Source organism: Lepisosteus oculatus, chromosome 14, assembly GCF_040954835.1.
Source record: "Lepisosteus oculatus isolate fLepOcu1 chromosome 14, fLepOcu1.hap2, whole genome shotgun sequence".
Taxonomy (NCBI): domain Eukaryota; kingdom Metazoa; phylum Chordata; class Actinopteri; order Semionotiformes; family Lepisosteidae; genus Lepisosteus; species Lepisosteus oculatus.
Genome location: NC_090709.1, coordinates 36912398 through 36930140, shown reverse-complemented (window position 1 = coordinate 36930140; position 17743 = coordinate 36912398). Strand labels below are relative to the sequence as shown.

Genomic DNA, 17743 nt, shown 5'->3' with positions numbered 1-17743 from the left:
CTCAGATTTCAACTATAGATCGTATTATTATAAACTTTCTTGGAAAAATGTATTTTATGTAAACCATGTTTGCTATTAATTCATTTAGGGCTAGAATATGTTCATTGTCTTCCAATCGAGTCGAGTTGACATTAGAAGCTTGCCACTCCCGGACTGTTACACCAACGCATTAGCATGTTAAAGCGATTTCATTGAGGAGCCCAGCTACCAGTTAACACTGTACTTCCTACTTTGAAAATACCTGTGAAACCGGTTTAATTCGTCACAGCCAGCACTCCGGCAGAGAGGGGGTTGTACTCGTTAATGTCCGATGACATACAAGTGGAAAGATTACAGATTTTAATCGTCTTTTTTCTGAACCAGGGAAAATCTGATCATGTTTCTCTATAACAATAATAAAAAACTTTATTATACATTATTTTACATATCCCGCTTACACATCGCACGACTTTAATAAATCTATTCTTTATTAATACTAAATAAATAATACTAAAGATACTACAGCAAAGAGGTCACTTGATTTTTGGAATAATTCCAAATAGCACAATGATCCACTGGCATCCCTGAAGTCTGTTTAGTCCATAATCTTCCAAATACAATCACTAAGCAATTATAAGAATTATACCATCCTATTTCTTTGTGATGTCCTGTGAAAACTAAATCTAATTTTATAAGGCTTTTACTCAAAAGATTTCCAAACACACAAAGCATTTGTGAAGTACTATAGTATTTCTAAAGGTTACTGGTACAACATCAATCATTAAAGCTTAACAATAAAGTTTAGATTGCTGACTATGGACTAACTACATTAACTAACTGCAATGCAACAGTAGACATTTTACAAGTAAGAATATCTGGTTGAATTCTTGCATTTGTAGCCAATTTAATGCGAGAGATTTTAAGTTTTCCAATGCAGTTCACTATCATTATACACAAAAGCCAAACCATAAACTTTGAAGCTAGCAGACTTCAAGAAAACACCTGTTGGTGTTAAATGGTGAGGTTTTATTATAATCTAAGGTATGAAAACAAACTAGCTACATTTTTAACACACTTTATAATACACCACTTTTTTGTTGTATCCCAAGTGATTTGAAGCATTTCTGTTTTAATTGAACTTCTAGAGTTATTTCTCCAATGTTTAGGAGGATATCGCCATAATAAGGGCATGCTTGTCATATGCTAAAAGAATAGCTTATAACAGGAAATGCAAAGTCTGTTTTTTTAAAACGCTCCTTTAAAGCCTGTGCCCCAGAAGGTCCATTTATGTTGAGCTGTGAAAGTGCTTTACAGTAAAAACCTTGTGTAAATGGTTAAAAGCAATGATCCAGGGACCAAAGGTGATTCAGGAGCCTAGAACCAATATTTATGTGCTCAGTGCAGTCGGATGTTGAAATTTGTTCCCCGTTTTTGAAAAAGTCCCACTGTATGCTGTTCCTTTTATTTACAATAAGAATCTAGGAACCTCTAGGAGACATCAACTGCAAAGTGACATGACTGAGAGCCTCTTGAGTCCTGCAGATACAGGTACCTCATAATTTTAATGAAATCAAATGTGTACTGTACATGTAAAACTGAAGTTGACCTAACAACCATCCCCTTTTCTGCAGAGCGTGTTTAATTGTACTGTTTCAGCACATCAGTTTTTTTTTTAAATTTTTTCAATAAAGCCTTTAGACAATTAGGAGGTACTGGTATTCACAAGGTAGAAGGTGGTGTTTTCAGAGGCCTAAAGGGAAACTGTTATACCTAATGATTAAATACTTGATGAGACATTTTTTTACTGCATTGTTTATGTATGATCTGTGTATCTCAGCTGAAAAGCTGAGATAAAATAAGATGTATGCATCTAAATAACTGGACCTCAAATAGCAGACCTTATGAGCAATTAAAATATTTATAGCTCCTCTGGAAGGTTGTTGGGGGGGAAAAAAACCTCACTCGCACCTGTAGTGGAAATCTAATGAGTTAATTGATTCTTAAAAATGTAGAGAGCTTTGCAAAAAAATATATTGGTGCTTTTAGATAATATTTCAAGGATATAACTGCTATGCTACAGTACGTGCAGAATTTTAGAAAACAGTTCGTCAACAAAGTACACTGTTTAGGTTAGTTTAGAAGACAATGTACCAAAACAATATATGCTGTCTGGGTCATTAGAATTAGCTGAAAGTAACTGATAAGCTTTGAATAACAAATCTAGTTTTTCTTCTCTCGCTCTATGATGTAATCTGTTTTCTCTTAGAGAAAGGGGAAGTTTTAGAAGGGACCAAGTGCTGAACTTTTTTACAGCGCAACGTCTTATAAAAACCCTGTACTGCTTGTAACAAATTGAGTCTCTGGTTGCACTTGGCGAAGTGGCAGCAGGGCTCCCAATATTGCAATATTGAAATAAAGACCTTACTCAGGTGAGAACTCTCTCTTGTGGCTTCCTTGATAGTTAAATTTCCACGACAGTTTGGGGGCTCGTCCGGGATCACAAACCTGAACGCGAACGGCTGCTGAAACTCCATCCGGACCCGGACAATTTTAGCAAATTGGACGAACCTCGGAGGATAAACTGTTTATCCTTCCAGAGACGCGTCTGGAGAATTGGCAGCTGTCTGACGTCAGTAAGTGATCCTTTAAAATTAATAGTTTGAGAAGCGAGCCACAGGGGTGTTCTCACGCGGGTTTGATGAGTCTGGGACTCATATAAAGAACTTATCTTAACACAGACGTGTGGTTTTTGCTCTGCGGAGTAGTTAATGTGATAAGGTTCTAAGTAAGGCACCGATCGGTAAAAATGGGAAATTAAAATTCAAAGACGAAAATGGGACCGAGCAGTCCAGCAAAAGTACATGTACGACAAATTCGGAGAAACAATTATAGCCTGGGTTAGGGAAAAAAAAATATGTTCATGAACTGTAAAGCTAGGGTAATAGGTGTAAGGGAACTTGCACATAATTTATATATGATAATTAGGGGCCCATAACTATGAAGGATCTTTGTAAGTGAATCAGAATGGACAGAGGAAAGTTGAATTAGGAAAAAGAAGTTTCCTGAAGAAGGGGAAACTTAGAAGAGAAGGAGAAGAAATGAAAGAAAATGAATTGGAAAACTTATTTAATGGAAAGAGGAATCACAGAAATAATGGGAAGCTTAAAAAAAGACTAGTCTTGAAACTAAAGAACAGCAAGCTGCAGCTAAAGTCATGGCCATGCGTACTCAAAAGAAAAAGTCTCCACCGAAATTAGAAAGCGGTCCGGAGCAACTTGTTTGTGAAATACCAATGTGCACTTTTCCAGGTCCAGAAGGAACTCCAGCATATGTACAGTACATTGACATTGGTCTCCTAGTGAATTATTTGCATTAGTTAAGTCTTTTCCTTAATTGCCTGATGATCGTAAAGAATTTAGAAGAAAGGCAAGCGCCTTGTTCTTGATTGTCTTAAGCCTAATTACAGTGACATAACCTTGTTGCTAGATCATATTGTTCCTAAAGGTTTACAATGTCCTCTAAAAAGGAGGAGGCAGATTGGTGGATACGTGACCCAAATGATGAAGAAGTATCCATCTAAATTAAACCACACGGACATGGAGAGGAAAAGTTAGGCGGCCGCTTCTAAAAAGAGGTAAGGACTCCTCTTTTCTAAAAAGTCCCTTGTCCTCTCCATGTTGCTGTGGTGGGTTCAGGGTTTTCCTGAAGCTGAAGCGAGTACAACAGAAAAATGAGTTAATGGTGTATGTGTTTTAGATGCCTGTTTTGTGAAGGTGGGGTAGAAAAGGAGGGATTGCTGAAGGAATAGCATCTCGCCCTGCCCGTGCGAAAAAATCCAGGTGTTGCATCCTGGTACACGACTGCAGTACGGCTGAAGGTAGTAACTAGAACTGTACTCGCAGAAGAGCCGAAAATGGTAACTCGATTCAACTGTGTGTTTAAAGCCAGGATTTGGAACCTGGTCCGTGTTCCCGAATTGTGATAGTTTGTCAGTTTGTCTCGACTGGGGGATTCCGCGGGGCGCGTGGGAGACGTGAAAATGGTTTGGTGTGAAGGGAAAAAAAAAAGTTTGATTAATCCAAAGTGAAATTTAAAAGAAATATTGACTGTCAGACGGAATTTAGGCTGAACAGGAATGTAGAAAAGTGTATGAACCTTTGGATAAAAATATTTAAAGGAATATTTGAGAATTCAACAGAATATCATAGATGAGACGGAAAAATCCCTGATGGAAAAGCTAAAAGCAATGGCTGAACGAAACGAAGTTGTATATGTAGAAAAAGAAAAAGCAAAAGAAGAAATAGAACGCCTTAAGAGAGAATCTGGGAGAAGGGTGGGAATTAGTGTGGAGATTTTTGAAAGAGCATTACCCACCGAAAACTGATTAGAGAAAAGTAACAGCATGTCAGCAGAAGGAAGTGAGGATGTTTTCAGATTTTACAGAAAGGTTTATAGCTTTATGGATAGTATACTCGGGGTTAGCCGATGAAAAGGAAGTGAATGAAGATACTTCCACAGTAATAAAACACATTTACTTGAGTGGGTTAAAACCTGATGTTGCCAAGAATGTGCAACTATGCTTTCCTGATATTACGAACAGAGACAGATGTGATTTAATAACTCGCGAAGCATGCATGCAGAAGTGCGAGCGCTGCAAATGGGAGGTAAAAAGACTCCCAAGGAGGAGAAAAGGGAGCCGCCAGTTTGTCGAAATTATTGTGCGACTTTAATGTTATACCGAGATATAAAACCTCAAAGACAAAACTACTAATAAGCTGGTGTGCAGTTACTAAAAAAAAAATCGTTTTTTGGAGAAATTGTAAGAAAGAGGCTTGATTTCACAATTAAAGAACTTGTCAGAAGCTGAAATGAGAGCCGTGTGTGAACTAACAGTTTTAATCTAGTAAACCCCTCTGTAGCCTTCCTAAATTTATCTCAGGATTTAAATAAAAGTGAAATAATCTTACAGTGTGCAGTAACTGTGGGGCACAGGAGCACAGCTGTCCTGTTTTTAGACTAAAACAGCATAAAGATGTGATATAACGTTTTCTAACAGGTAACAGGAGGCTACAGGAGAAGGAGTGCAAGGGTTGTGTTTAAAGCAAATATAAGCTGTCACAGTCTGCTTGGGAAAATATGTACAGTTTCAACTACTGATGTGGGTGGGGGACACCCCAGACCTATTTTAGGCCCAGACTGCAGCATTTTATAAGGAATTTCTGTATGAAATAGCATTTATGTGAACTACCTCGAAAGGGTTATGTGATATTGTGATTGTTTTACCTAATGAGGGAATCCATAAGGCCGGGCTACTCCAAGTATTGCATCTTGAGAGGAAGAAAAAGGAGTATAAAACCAACTACATGATAAAGCCAGGGTGAATGCCTTCTCAGAAAGAGCTTGTCTAGTGACGTATTGGTTTAAGGGGGGTAGTGCAGTCTAAAGACAAAATTGCCTTGACCCCTGCAGCAGAAACTGTTTTTGATGTTTTGAAACAAGCTTTCTTGCAGGCACTGGCTCTGGACAGGATTCCCTCAGACGGATCATCTGTATGTAATCTGTGTGTAAGTGAAAGAAATGGATCGTGAGCTGTTGTGCTGGTGCAGGAGGCATGGAGATAGGCATCGTCTGGTGGGTTATTATTATTCAGGACCCCTTGATGCGGTGGCCAAGGGGCCGTGTTTATGTGTTGTGCAGGCTACCTGCCTGGCTGTATAAACTGTGAATAATCTGGTGTAGAACTAGCAGACCGAATGAAAAGATTTAATTGAAACTTGTAAATATGCTAAATGGAAAATTGTAGCAATTTATATAGACTGTATATATACATTTGGTGTATGCCACAATTTTGGATGGCAGTGAAGGAATAGGGATTTCCCCAACATGGCAGGGACTCCAGTTAAGAATGCTGGGTTTGTCTCTGAACTGTTAGAAGCTTTGCAGCTGCTGACTGAAGTAGCTGTGGTAAAGTGTAAATCACATAATAAAGAAATGTTTCCAGTAACTCGAGGGAACAACTTTGCAGATGTAGCTGTCAGGTGAGCAGTACTTGTAGAACAGGAGTCTGAGACCCCTGTGAGTCCTCTGTTGGTGAAAAGGGGACAGCTACAGGATATTCAGGCTGAGGCCTCTAAAGCAGAGAAAAGGACATGGTTAGAAAAGAGTGTGGTGCTGCCAGCACACTGGACGCTCTGCATGCCCTCACAGCCTAATGCCCTTTGTAGCTCGACAAATGCACTCTGTCGGACACCTGGGTGTGAGTCAAATGGTGTGCTGGTTACCCAAACCTGGGTGGGGACCGTGTTTGAAGCAGTAGCCACTTATGTGGTATCTCAATGTGATGCTTATCAAAGGAACTCAACTACAGTTCAGGTGCAGGTGCTACAGCTCAAAAGGCCTGCTCCTGAGAAACCTTTCATGCAGTAGCAAATGTTTACAATTTACATTTGTAAAGGGAAACCTTGGCTCTTATAATCTGTTTTCCCAGTGGGTTGCTGTCACTGCCTCTGTGTCTACCAAACACTTGATGATGGAGATAAGCCCTCGGTGGGCACTGACCTACCGCTTGTATTATGATCAAGGGATAGGCTGTGGCTGGATTATTCGGGGTGAGATGGACTGAGATCACCCTCAGTCTGCTGGAACAGTGGAATGAAGGAACAGAACTCTAAAAGATCGACTAGACATCAGACTGAAGGAACGCCATGGTATGCGGGCTGGATCAAACAGAACTGTGTAATAGAGCCTGTTTGATATCATCACAAGCCAATCAACAAAACTTCCTGGAGGGATGAATTTGGCTAATGGATTGTTGAATTTGCTAATTCTCTATTGTAGTATTGTAGGTTGTTAATTGAAGTGGTGCATGGGGCTGGTGAACAGGTGCTGGACGCTTGGTGACCTCCAGTAGAGGGAAGACACGACCTGATACCTGGCGAGTGGGTGTGGTGAGGAAGATATACCCTGCCAGATGTTGCAACCCTGCTGGGAAGGACCATATCAAGTGCAACTGACTATCGACTCTTAGTGATAGGACGAGATCGCTGGATCTACGCATTGCGCCGACACCGAACCACTGCACCAGAGACTGAGTGAACATTAATTATTATATTGTAACTGTTTCTGTGTTTGTTGAGCTTCCTGAGGGGGGGCGACAGTGTACCTGTTAAGTGTAATGAGTTTTACTTTGATAAAATGGGGATATGGAATCAATACTTTATCAGTCAGCCACAAATAATAATCAGAGCTCATGTTGGGATTGTATTGCTATAAAAGATGCTCATGGGAGTAATCCCCTTTGATAGAGGTGATTATTTAGGTTTATTGGCATGGGTAAATAGCCCTGCTTTTAGTCTGAGTGTAACTCAGATATATTAAAATGGAAATAACTGTATGCTCCTCGCTATAATCACAGTTTTAGGCCATTCTCTATTAGGGTGATAGACAGCTGTTTAGGTGAGCAAAGACTTAACAGTACTTGTATTCTAGACAATTATTAGCAAATGAATGACTTAGCAAAGCACATCTATGATGAAGGAAAATATATATCATAATTATAATCCAGATAATTGGGGCATTGGTGCATGGCTACAGTCTGTGCTAGGAACCTGGAGAGGGTCTCTGGTTCAATACATATTTGTGTGTCTGGTATTATTCGTTATGATCATACTGTTAATATCCTGCTTGAAAAACATGTGGACTAAAGCTGCTGCTTCTGTGCTAATTGTACGCCCTGAAGGGATCATGAAGGTCAAAAAATGACTTCATGGGAAAGGTTCTCTTATCTTGTGGCAGAACCTGATGGGTAGAACAATATAGTTTTAAGGGGGGTTACCCTTGGGAGTGATTCCCATAGATGCACATTATTATTATGGTTTGTTTGTTTATAATAAGGTGTTTTGCAGGAACGGACCAAAGAGAAATTTTACAACTTCAGCTAGAATTGTTCTGCAAAACGGCACAGCTGAGGCAGTGGAACAATGTGTAGATTTTTCTAAGAGTTATTACCCAGCTGTTGACCAATCTTGTAAAAAACCCCTAAGAAAAATGCTGGGCTCCAGCCCACAGGGATTTACCTGTGCTGTAAGAACTAATGCGTGAATAAGGAGACTGGATTCTGGTGAAAGACAGGAAAAAGAGGTGGTGTTCGCTCAGGTGGAGGGGGCCGTGCCAGGTGCCCTGAATTCATGCTTCCCACTGTAAAAAGGTCACAAACGAACTGAGCAAAGCGCAGGAGTGATGTCTCCACAGGGATAAATGGGGATAACCTGCTTGGGACTGATGTGCACAGCCTTTTTCCTTTTTATGTGGAAGCCTGTCACCACCCAGAAAGAGGAAGAATCTAAACGCGAAGCCTCTTTGTATACAAACTGGCTGAATGAAACTGATAATGAGGGGGATATGAGTAATTTGTGGTACAAATTTATAAATCATACTGTAAAGTTAAAGAAATTTAATGCATCTTGTTATGTATGTGCTTTAATGCCTCATTCTACAGCCTCGCCCATTTCTCTCCTGGTTAGAATCACTGTTTGGGCCAGGGGGAATGTTTTTCTTTAAGTTACTAACACCGATTATAGTACTGTAGCTGTGATACTTGTCTTTCTGTTTTTGTGTTGCTGTACAAAATATATTATTCCAATGCTTTGAAATATGGTAATGAATATGTTTGCACATCAGTATGTTCTGGTAAGAACGCAAGAATCCGAAGTATGGGAGCCTCCTGGGAGTCCATATGAAGAATCTAACTTTTAATCATTTTCAAGAATAAAAAGGAGGGAATTGTAGTGGAAATCTAATGAGTTAATTGATTCTTAAAAATGTAGAGAGCTTTGCAAAAAAATATATTGGTGCTTTTAGATAATATTTCAAGGATATAACTGCTATGCTACAGTACGTGCAGAATTTTAGAAAACAGTTCGTCAACAAAGTACACTGTTTAGGTTAGTTTAGAAGACAATGTACCAAAACAATATATGCTGTCTGGGTCATTAGAATTAGCTGAAAGTAACTGATAAGCTTTGAATAACAAATCTAGTTTTTCTTCTCTCGCTCTATGATGTAATCTGTTTTCTCTTAGAGAAAGGGGAAGTTTTAGAAGGGACCAAGTGCTGAACTTTTTTACAGCGCAACGTCTTATAAAAACCCTGTACTGCTTGTAACAAATTGAGTCTCTGGTTGCACTTGGCGAAGTGGCAGCAGGGCTCCCAATATTGCAATATTGAAATAAAGACCTTACTCAGGTGAGAACTCTCTCTTGTGGCTTCCTTGATAGTTATATTTCCATGACACACCAAACAAATTTATATTTCTAAATATCACAACATGTTCGAATTTAAGTCATTTTAATAACAATGAATAGTCAGCTAGGCGTAACAATATAAACATTTATATTGATTTAAATCACGTTTAAATCGCCTTTATTTAAAACCCATAAATAAAGCTGATACTGTTTAGACTTTTAATTATTTAAAACTGTATTACAGCAGCACAATGCACAATGCAACGTAAATCGCTTTCTTTGTCTTCTGCGTAATAATGTTCACCTCTCTGTCCAGCAAATTAACAATAGTAATAATAATGAACTTTATTGTATATGGTGCCTTTAAAGGTGGCTCCTCAAAGCGCTTTACAGCGCAGTGGCACAGTACTGTGTTCAGTGTGTCATCAGAGGGGGACAGTACTGTGTTCGGTGTGTCATCAGTGGGGGACAGTACTGCGTTCAGTGTTTCAACTAAAATGGGACAGTACTGTGTTCAGTGTGTGATCACAGTGGCACAGTTCTGTGTTCAGTGTTCGATCAGAGTGGCACAGTACTGTTTTCACTATGTGATCACAGTGGGACAGTAGTGTGTTCACTGTGTGATCACAGTGGGACAGTAGTGTGTTGAGTGTGTGATCATAGAGGGGCGCTAGTGTTCAGTGAGAAATAATAAATAATAAAGTAAATAATAACAACGTAACGTGGTTTTCTGCACGTCTACCTAGGCTGCAGCTACTCCTGCATTATGTTTCATGTAGAAGTCTTAGCTTAGATTTTGTTTGCAAAAGACAAGCAAAATCTTTAAATGCAAATGACAAAAACTAGACACAACCGCAGTCCATACGAGGCCCCCTGCTACACTTTCACTGTTAATTCATTAAAGCCCATATTATCTGTGCTTTCCCTCACGATAAACAACTGCACCTGAATTGACACATCTCTTCTTGCTGAGTCCTTCGCACAACAAACGAAATTTCTCACCGGTCAGAGACAACAATTCTAGTGGAGCATATCCTGTCTTTGACAGGACTTGTAGTGTTTTTAGAGAAACCAACAAGGTCAGTTCTATTCCTTGTGTTTATCACCGTCGGAAATTACTCTCCAGTCAGCTGATTTGTACACCGTGTGTGCAGTTCTTGTATGAAGGAGATTGTTACTGGTATTAGTAGTGTTATTACTATTAGTATTAGTATTATTACTAGTATTATCATTATCAGTAGTATTAGTAGATTATTATTATTAGTAGTAGTAGTGTTGTCAGCAGTAGTAGTAGTAGTAGCAGTAGTTTTATTATTAGTATTATTATCAGTACTAGTAGTAGTGTTAGTAGTAGTACTATTATCAGTAGAATAGTATTAGTAGTATTATTAGTGTTGTCAGCAGTAGTAGTAGTAGTATTATTAGTATTAGTAATAGTAGTATTAGTAGTGGTACTATTGTTATCAGTAGTATTAGTAGTATTAGTAGTAGTACTATTGTTATCAGTAGTATTAGTAGTAGTACTATTGTTATCAGTAGTAGTATTTGACAGGACTTGTAGTGTTTTTAGAGAAACCAACAAGGTCAGTTCTATTCCTTGTGTTTATCACCGTCGGAAATTACTCTCCAGTCAGCTGATTTGTACACCGTGTGTGCAGTTCTTGTGTGAAGGAGATTGTTACTAGTATGAGTAGTATTATTAGTAGTGTTATTACTATTAGTAGTAGTATCAGTATTATTACTGGTATTATCATTGTTATCAGTAGTATTAGTAGTGTTAGTAGTAGTACTATTGTTGTCAGTTGTCATATTAGTGTTAGTAGTAGTAGTATTAGTGTTAGTAGTAGTAGTACTATTGTTATCAGTGCATGATGCCCAAGAATAATTCCCAGATGTTCATTCTGTAAGTTGCATTCATAATGGCCAGCAGCCCTATCACCCTGCAACTCCCAGCTGGCAGCCCCACTGGAGCCCAGCAGTGTGAGCCTGGCCAGTACCTGGAGGGAAGACTGCTGGGAAAACACTGAGGCTGCTGCTGGGAGAGGTGTGAGTGGGGCCAGCAGGGGGCGCTCTCACCCTGCGCTCTGTGTGGGTCCTGATGCCCCAGTATAGTGACGGGGACACTGGACTGTAAACAGGCGTCGTCCTGCAGATGAGACGTCAAACCGAGGTCCTGACTCTCTGTGGTCATTAACAATCCCAGGGTGTCTCTCGAGAAGAGTAGGGATTTTACACCAGCGTCCTGGTCAAATTTCCCATTGGCCCTTACCAGTCATGGCCTCCTAATAATCCCCATCTATGAATTGGCTTCATCACTCTGCTCTCTTCCCCACTGAGAGCTGGTGGGTGGGGAGAGGACTGGGGTGTCATCCAGGTGGGGCTGCACACTGGTGGCGGTAGTGGGATCCCCAGGACCTGTAAAGAGCTGCACACTGGTGGTGGTAGAGGGATCCCCATGACCTGTAAGAGCTCTGAGTTGTAATAGTGTTAATATCATGTGTTAATATCAGTGTTAATCAGTGTTAATATAGTGTTAATAGTGTTAATATCATGCAGCTCGAACCCCAGCGAGCGTGACCCCCTGACCCTGACCCTGACCTCTCTTTCTCTTCCCCTCCAGGTGCAGAAGCGCCCCCTCCTGCTCCTGCTGCTGGTGGCCGCGCTGTGTCTCCAGATCTACGCCTCCGAGGAGTCCGGGTGTGAACCGGCGCTGTGACCCGATACGGATACCCGGACCGCTGCCGCCCGGAGAGGGGAGTCCGGGACTGTTTGTTTATTGATTGATTTCCTGCCTGTGACCTGTGACCTGTGACCTGTAACCCCCCCCGCCCCCCTTCTGGGTGGAGTCCGACCGTGACGGGAGAGGCCCTCGAGTCCGGCCCGATACCGATACCCATACCGGCCAGCCGGACCCGAACCCGAGCTCGGACCCGGACCGCTGCCGCCCGGAGAGGGGAGTCCGGGACTCGTGGGCGGAGACGCCCGTGGCGCCTTATCGCTCTGTTTGTTTATTGATTGATTTCCTGCGTGGCTTATTTATTTATCTATCTTATTGACGGAGAGACTCGTGCGTCTTATTGATGGAGAGTATTTCAGTGAGAGTGGAGGTGGTGCTACTCTTCCTTCACCGTGAGGAACTGGAACGGTTCTCCATGATTTGTCGTTGTATAATCGATCGATCGATGACAGCGAGTGAAATGATCGTGGGGTGGGCGGGGAACGACGCGTGTTTCACTCCCTGAACAGATGAATAAAAACGGAGAAGCAGCGGTGTGGTTTGTGTTTGTGTTTGTTCTGGGGGAGGGATTGACGCTGCAGGAGGTCGGGGTCAATCAGCGCTCAGGCATCTGCGGTTAAGAGGGGGTCTGTACGCAGAGAGGGGTAGGGGTGGGAAACAAGCTGCCCAGCCTTGTTGTTGAAGCTGATACCTTGGCTTCTCTCCAGACAGCTGGGTGAGCTCCTCCAGTCAGGACAGGAGGCTCTACTGTACACAGAGAGGGGTGGGAGGGGGAACAAGCCGAAACCCTGGCTTCTCTCCAGACAGAGCTGAGGGAGGGGCGAACAAGCCGATGAGCTGCTCAGGTCCGTTATCTACTGTCTGATTCCTGTCTGCTCTCCTGCTCTCTCTGGTCTGCTGTTTCCCCGATCTGTATCAGTTCAGCTCCGGCCTCTGACTTCTGGTGCCTTGTCTCCCCCTGGCAGTGCTGAAGCGCCTCATTGACTTCATAGATCCAGATGGGTGTGGACCCCAGTGTCCCGACTGCTGGTCAGTACAGATCCAGGACACTGTGTGTGAGAGTAGGGGTGTGACCCCAGTGTCCCGACTGCTGGTCAGTACAGATCAGGACACTGTGTGTGAGAGTAGGGGTGTGGACCCCAGTGTCCCGACTGCTGGTCAGGGGTGCTTAGTCGGGGTTCGGTCTGTACTCCCCAAATTCCCTCTCCTCAATTGTTTGCAGGTGGGATGGAGTGGGTTCCTTGACTGTAAAGTGCTTTGGAGATCCTTTTAGATAGTTCCCAGAAACGCAAACAAGAGAGTTTGCTTATGAAAAATAATTTTAAAAGTATTTTTTAAATTCCTAAGTGATTAGATATACCAGAAACATTCATAGCAGGCGGCGTCCAAGACTTCATTCTGCCCTGATGAGTTAATCATTAACTGAACCCAGTAAATTTATCAAGGGCCACTGAGAGGACAAAGTCCTGCCCTTCAGATCACCAGGAAGAGAAGGAGAGAGAGAGATGGCAGCGTGTAGCTCAGCGCTCAGCCCTGGTGAGTTTTCTCTTGTTCTACCTGTCAGAGTGTCAGTAAGGGAGTCACTGAGGGTCTCTTCTCTGTCACAGAGCACAGCAGCAGCTGGAGAAGTGTCTTCCTGTCTGCTGAGAGTGTGTTCTGTCTGTCAGACACACGGGGTCTGAACTAGGAGAGAGAAACAGGAACTGTTTTACTTTCACTTTCTCTTGTCAGCGATCAGAGATCGGTAGTGTAAACTCAAGCTGTTTGGAATGTAATAAATATTTTAATAAGGTGTTTATTTAAGGTAAAATGATTGATGTTAAACCTGACTGTGTGCTGATGGTATTGAATTCACACTGTTAGTATTCATGATGCTCAGACACGCTCAGATATGATCGTTTCCTGTTTGTTGCTCAGAGGCGGTGTTTATTGTACAGCTGATAATACCAGAGAGGAATCAGTACAGATGAACAACAGAGGAATTTATTTGGCCCATAATTAGTAATGATTCCAGGGTCTCATGCAGCTGTTTCTACTGTCTTGACTGGGCAGCTTGTTTCTTCCCTCAACCCCTCTCTGTGTACAGTAGAGCCCCATGTCCTGACTGGAGGAGCTCATCCAGCTGTGTCTGGAGAGAAGCCAGGGTATCAGCTTGTTCCCCTCTCCCCCCCCCCTCTGTGTACAGTAGAGCCTCCCACTCCTGATTTTAAGTCTTATTGTTGCTTTGAGTTTCAGTTTCAGTGTTAATTCTGAGGAACTTTGAGGTGTCAATATCTAACTGGTCTTTAATGATGACTGACTGTCACTGAGGATGTTGAATATTTTGTATATATTTATGGTTCACTATCTTCACCCTGTCAGTGTGGGACACTCCCTTCAGACTAAAGAGACTCAGTTCCTCCAACCTAACAGTGTGGGACACTCCCTTCAGACTAAAGAGACTCAGTTCCTCCAGCTTGTCAGTTTCACTGTTTTTAAACTAACATCATGCTCGTTCTCTTCAGTGTGGATCACAGTAGATAGTTTCTAAGCGATTTGAAACTATACAACACAGAGATTTCCCAGCCAGGTGGCTGAGTCCTAAACATTTCTTTATGAAATGTGACATTTTAGACTCACTACTGAAGAATCAGGACGGACTGAATGATTTTACAGTTTTTTACATTTATTTTAAAATAAGGTGGTATAAAGGTTCATTCTGAACACAGGAGTCCCATATGTGTCTGAACTGCCACTGGACACTCAGAGTGTTAGTGGGACTCTACAGGGCCCTCCAGAAGTATTGGCGCCCTTGGTAAAGATGAGCAAGGAAGACATTGGAAAAAATGTCTGTGTTGTTTATCAGATGAGAGATATCTGACCTTTCAGTGAGGTTAAATTATTCTAAGAAAAAAAATCCTGATGAAAAATAAACGTACTATTGAGAGAACAGTTAAAAATATATACTGTATATATTATATAAATTGTAAGAATACAGAATAAGAATGTTGTAAGAATACAGTCTGATTACCTAACATTAACAGAACATTTTTGTATACCACAGAGAATACACATAAAATGAACCTCAATCTGTGTTTTTCCTCTCCCACAGGGCAGGGACAATAGAAAAGATATAGAGAAGTTTTTATCGTAAATTTGAAATGGGATGAAGAGTGAAGATATCTGTGATGAGAACTTTATCATGTAAATAATCTGTGATCTTTCTCTCTGACAGGGGAGGGACAGGCTGATGCCCATGAGGCACCACAGCGTCTCTCAGGGATGGGCTCCTCAGTTGATCTGTTAGTGTCAGAGGCAGCTCTGAAGTCCTGCAAGACAGGAGTGGGTGAAAGAGCCCATCAGCAGATCATTAGAACCCCAGACAAGAGCTGTTTCTGTACATCAGTCTGAAAGACTCGTCACAGCTTGTCTACAGATCAGCGAGTCTGTGAGTGAACAGCAGCAGCCTGTTGTAGAATCTGTGTCAAACAGGGTGAGATGGAGAATTACTGAACAGCCTGGAGTCTGAATTCTGCTTTGTTAACAAAGTGGTCAAGACTGCTGGTCTCAGGGTTGAAGGGACAGTTCCTGACCCACAGACACTGAATCACTGCAGCTCAGCCCAGCAGTGGGGATGTGGTACCAGGAACATGAGGTGGAGTTTATTCCACTGACAGGTGCTGAGAAGCATTAAGCCTGTTTCTCTCTTGTCATCCTCTGATAAAGACACAGTGGACTCTGAGTCTGGGGGTGGTCAGTTTCAGAGTGAAATACCAGCCGGATGATTGCACTGGACTGCACACTCTCCTAGAGTGCTGTTCTTCACTGGGGTGAAGAGATTCTCTCTCCTTCAATTAATGTCTTTCTACACTCTGCCCCTGTAACAGTACAGTACTGCAGCATGACTGTTGTTGCTTGAGGCCAGTATATAAACAGACTTTTCAGATGAAACTTGAGTCACTTTGAAAAAATAGATCTGACACAAGGAAAAATCATGAACAGCAGGTAAAACTATGTAGTTAGTTGATACTCAAGGTTAATTCCCAGATGTTCATTCTGTAAGTCTCCTTCATACTGACTTTTTTAGTTTTCTCTTGAGCAAACTGAACCCTTCTTATCTGTGCAGAGGTTGGTCTCCTCTCATGTCTAACCTGCCTGATGCTCCTGTCTCTCCTCCTGTTGCAGTGAGTGAAGTCGAACCCAGACTCCAGTCCCGCCCCTCTGAGCTGAGACTGGTGCTGCTGGGCAGGACTGGCACTGGGAAGAGCTCAGCAGGAAACACCATCCTGGGCTCAGAGGAGTTTGACACGGAGGGAGTAACTGAGGAGTGTGTGAAGAGACAGGGAGAAGTAGCTGGGAGGCAGATCACTGTGGTTGACACTCCAGGCTGGGATGAGTGGCTGATAGGCAATGATCCACAGCAGATCAGACAGGAGGTTGTGCGCAGTGTGTCTCTGTGTCCCCCAGGACCCCACACTCTCCTCCTGGTGATTAATCTGGACTCAATCACAGACTGGAGATCAGTGAAGGAACATCTGGAGCTTCTCAGTGAGAGAGTCTGGAGACACACAATAGTGCTGTTCACCTGGGGGGACAGACTGAGAGACACAACCATTGAGAGAAGAAGGAAGGAGCTCCAGTGTCTGGTGGAGAAGTGTGGGAACAGGTATCATGTTCTCAACAACAAGAACAGGGCAGACCGCACTCAGGTCACAGAGCTGCTGAAGAAGATAGAGGACATGGTGGCAGGAAACTATGGGCTGTACTTCACCACTGACATCAAAGAAATAAACACTGAACTGGAGAAATATATCAGACAGAGGGAGGAGAAGAGACAGAGAGAGACAGAGGAGCTGAGACAGAAGTATGAAAGAAGGGAGAGAGAGAGAGAAGAGGAGCTCAGACAGAGGTTGGAGGAGGAGTGGAGCAGGAGAGAAGAGGAGCTGAAGGAGAAGATGAGAAAGACACTGAAGGAAGAGGAGCTGGAGAAAGAGACAGAGGAGCCCAGACTGCCTGTCAAGAGGAGGAACAGTAAAGACCTCAACCCTCTCAACAGTGAGTGTGATTGATGCTGTATTACTGAGTCACTGATCTAACTGGTCACCAAACTGAGAGATTCAACCATCTTGTGTCCTGTTAGGAATTAAAATCATACTGTGCTCCGCTCTGTACTGTGTTACTAACACAGTGGCACACAGATCTGTGTCTGTTTAAATCCTCTGTGCTGTAATTGAACTGTTTTCTCTCAGGGAGATTAGATTTAATCCATCACACAGCAGCTCAGTCTCTGTAATCTGTTCCTCAAGTCTGTCGGACCAACACTCAATCAATCAAGGTTTATTGATCGATGCACGAACAGTACAGCACACAGCGGTGTTGTCAGCATTGAAATCTGCGAGCTCGTTAAAGGCTCGTTAAGAGGGATGGAAGAGTTGGAGGACAGGAATTTATAGGGGTTAACATTGGGATACAACAGATTACAGAATTACAATTCACAGATTGTGTGGAACCAACACAAGGATAGGAGGTATTTAGGTGTCCTGACAGTAGTAGGGTACAGGGAAGGAGGTATTTAGGTGTCCTGACAGTGGTAGGGTACAGGGTAGGAGGTATTTCGTGCTCTTCGTAGGTGTCCTGAGAGTGCCAGTGCCCCCTGTCAGTTCAAGGAGGTAACTGCAGGTGTCTGCTGTGGTTGGCTGTTCAGCAGTCTTACTGCCTGGGGCAAGAGGCTGTTCTGACACCTGGTGGTCTTGGTCTGATACTTCAGTACCGTTTTCCAGATGGTAGTAGAGAGAGCAAGTTGTGTT

At 42.4% G+C, this 17743-nt stretch overlaps 2 protein-coding genes across 2 annotated transcripts in view; both read left to right on the top strand.

Annotated features, from left to right (window-relative positions):
* LOC138243445 (uncharacterized) overlaps window positions 1-17743 on the top strand; it is a 252123-nt gene that overhangs the window by 102169 nt on the left and 132211 nt on the right. The window lies entirely within an intron of this gene.
* LOC138243369 (GTPase IMAP family member 9-like) lies at window positions 16079-17005 on the top strand. Its single transcript, XM_069198936.1, has one exon. The coding sequence runs from the start codon at window positions 16079-16081 to the stop codon at window positions 17003-17005; it is 927 nt and encodes a 308-aa protein (XP_069055037.1).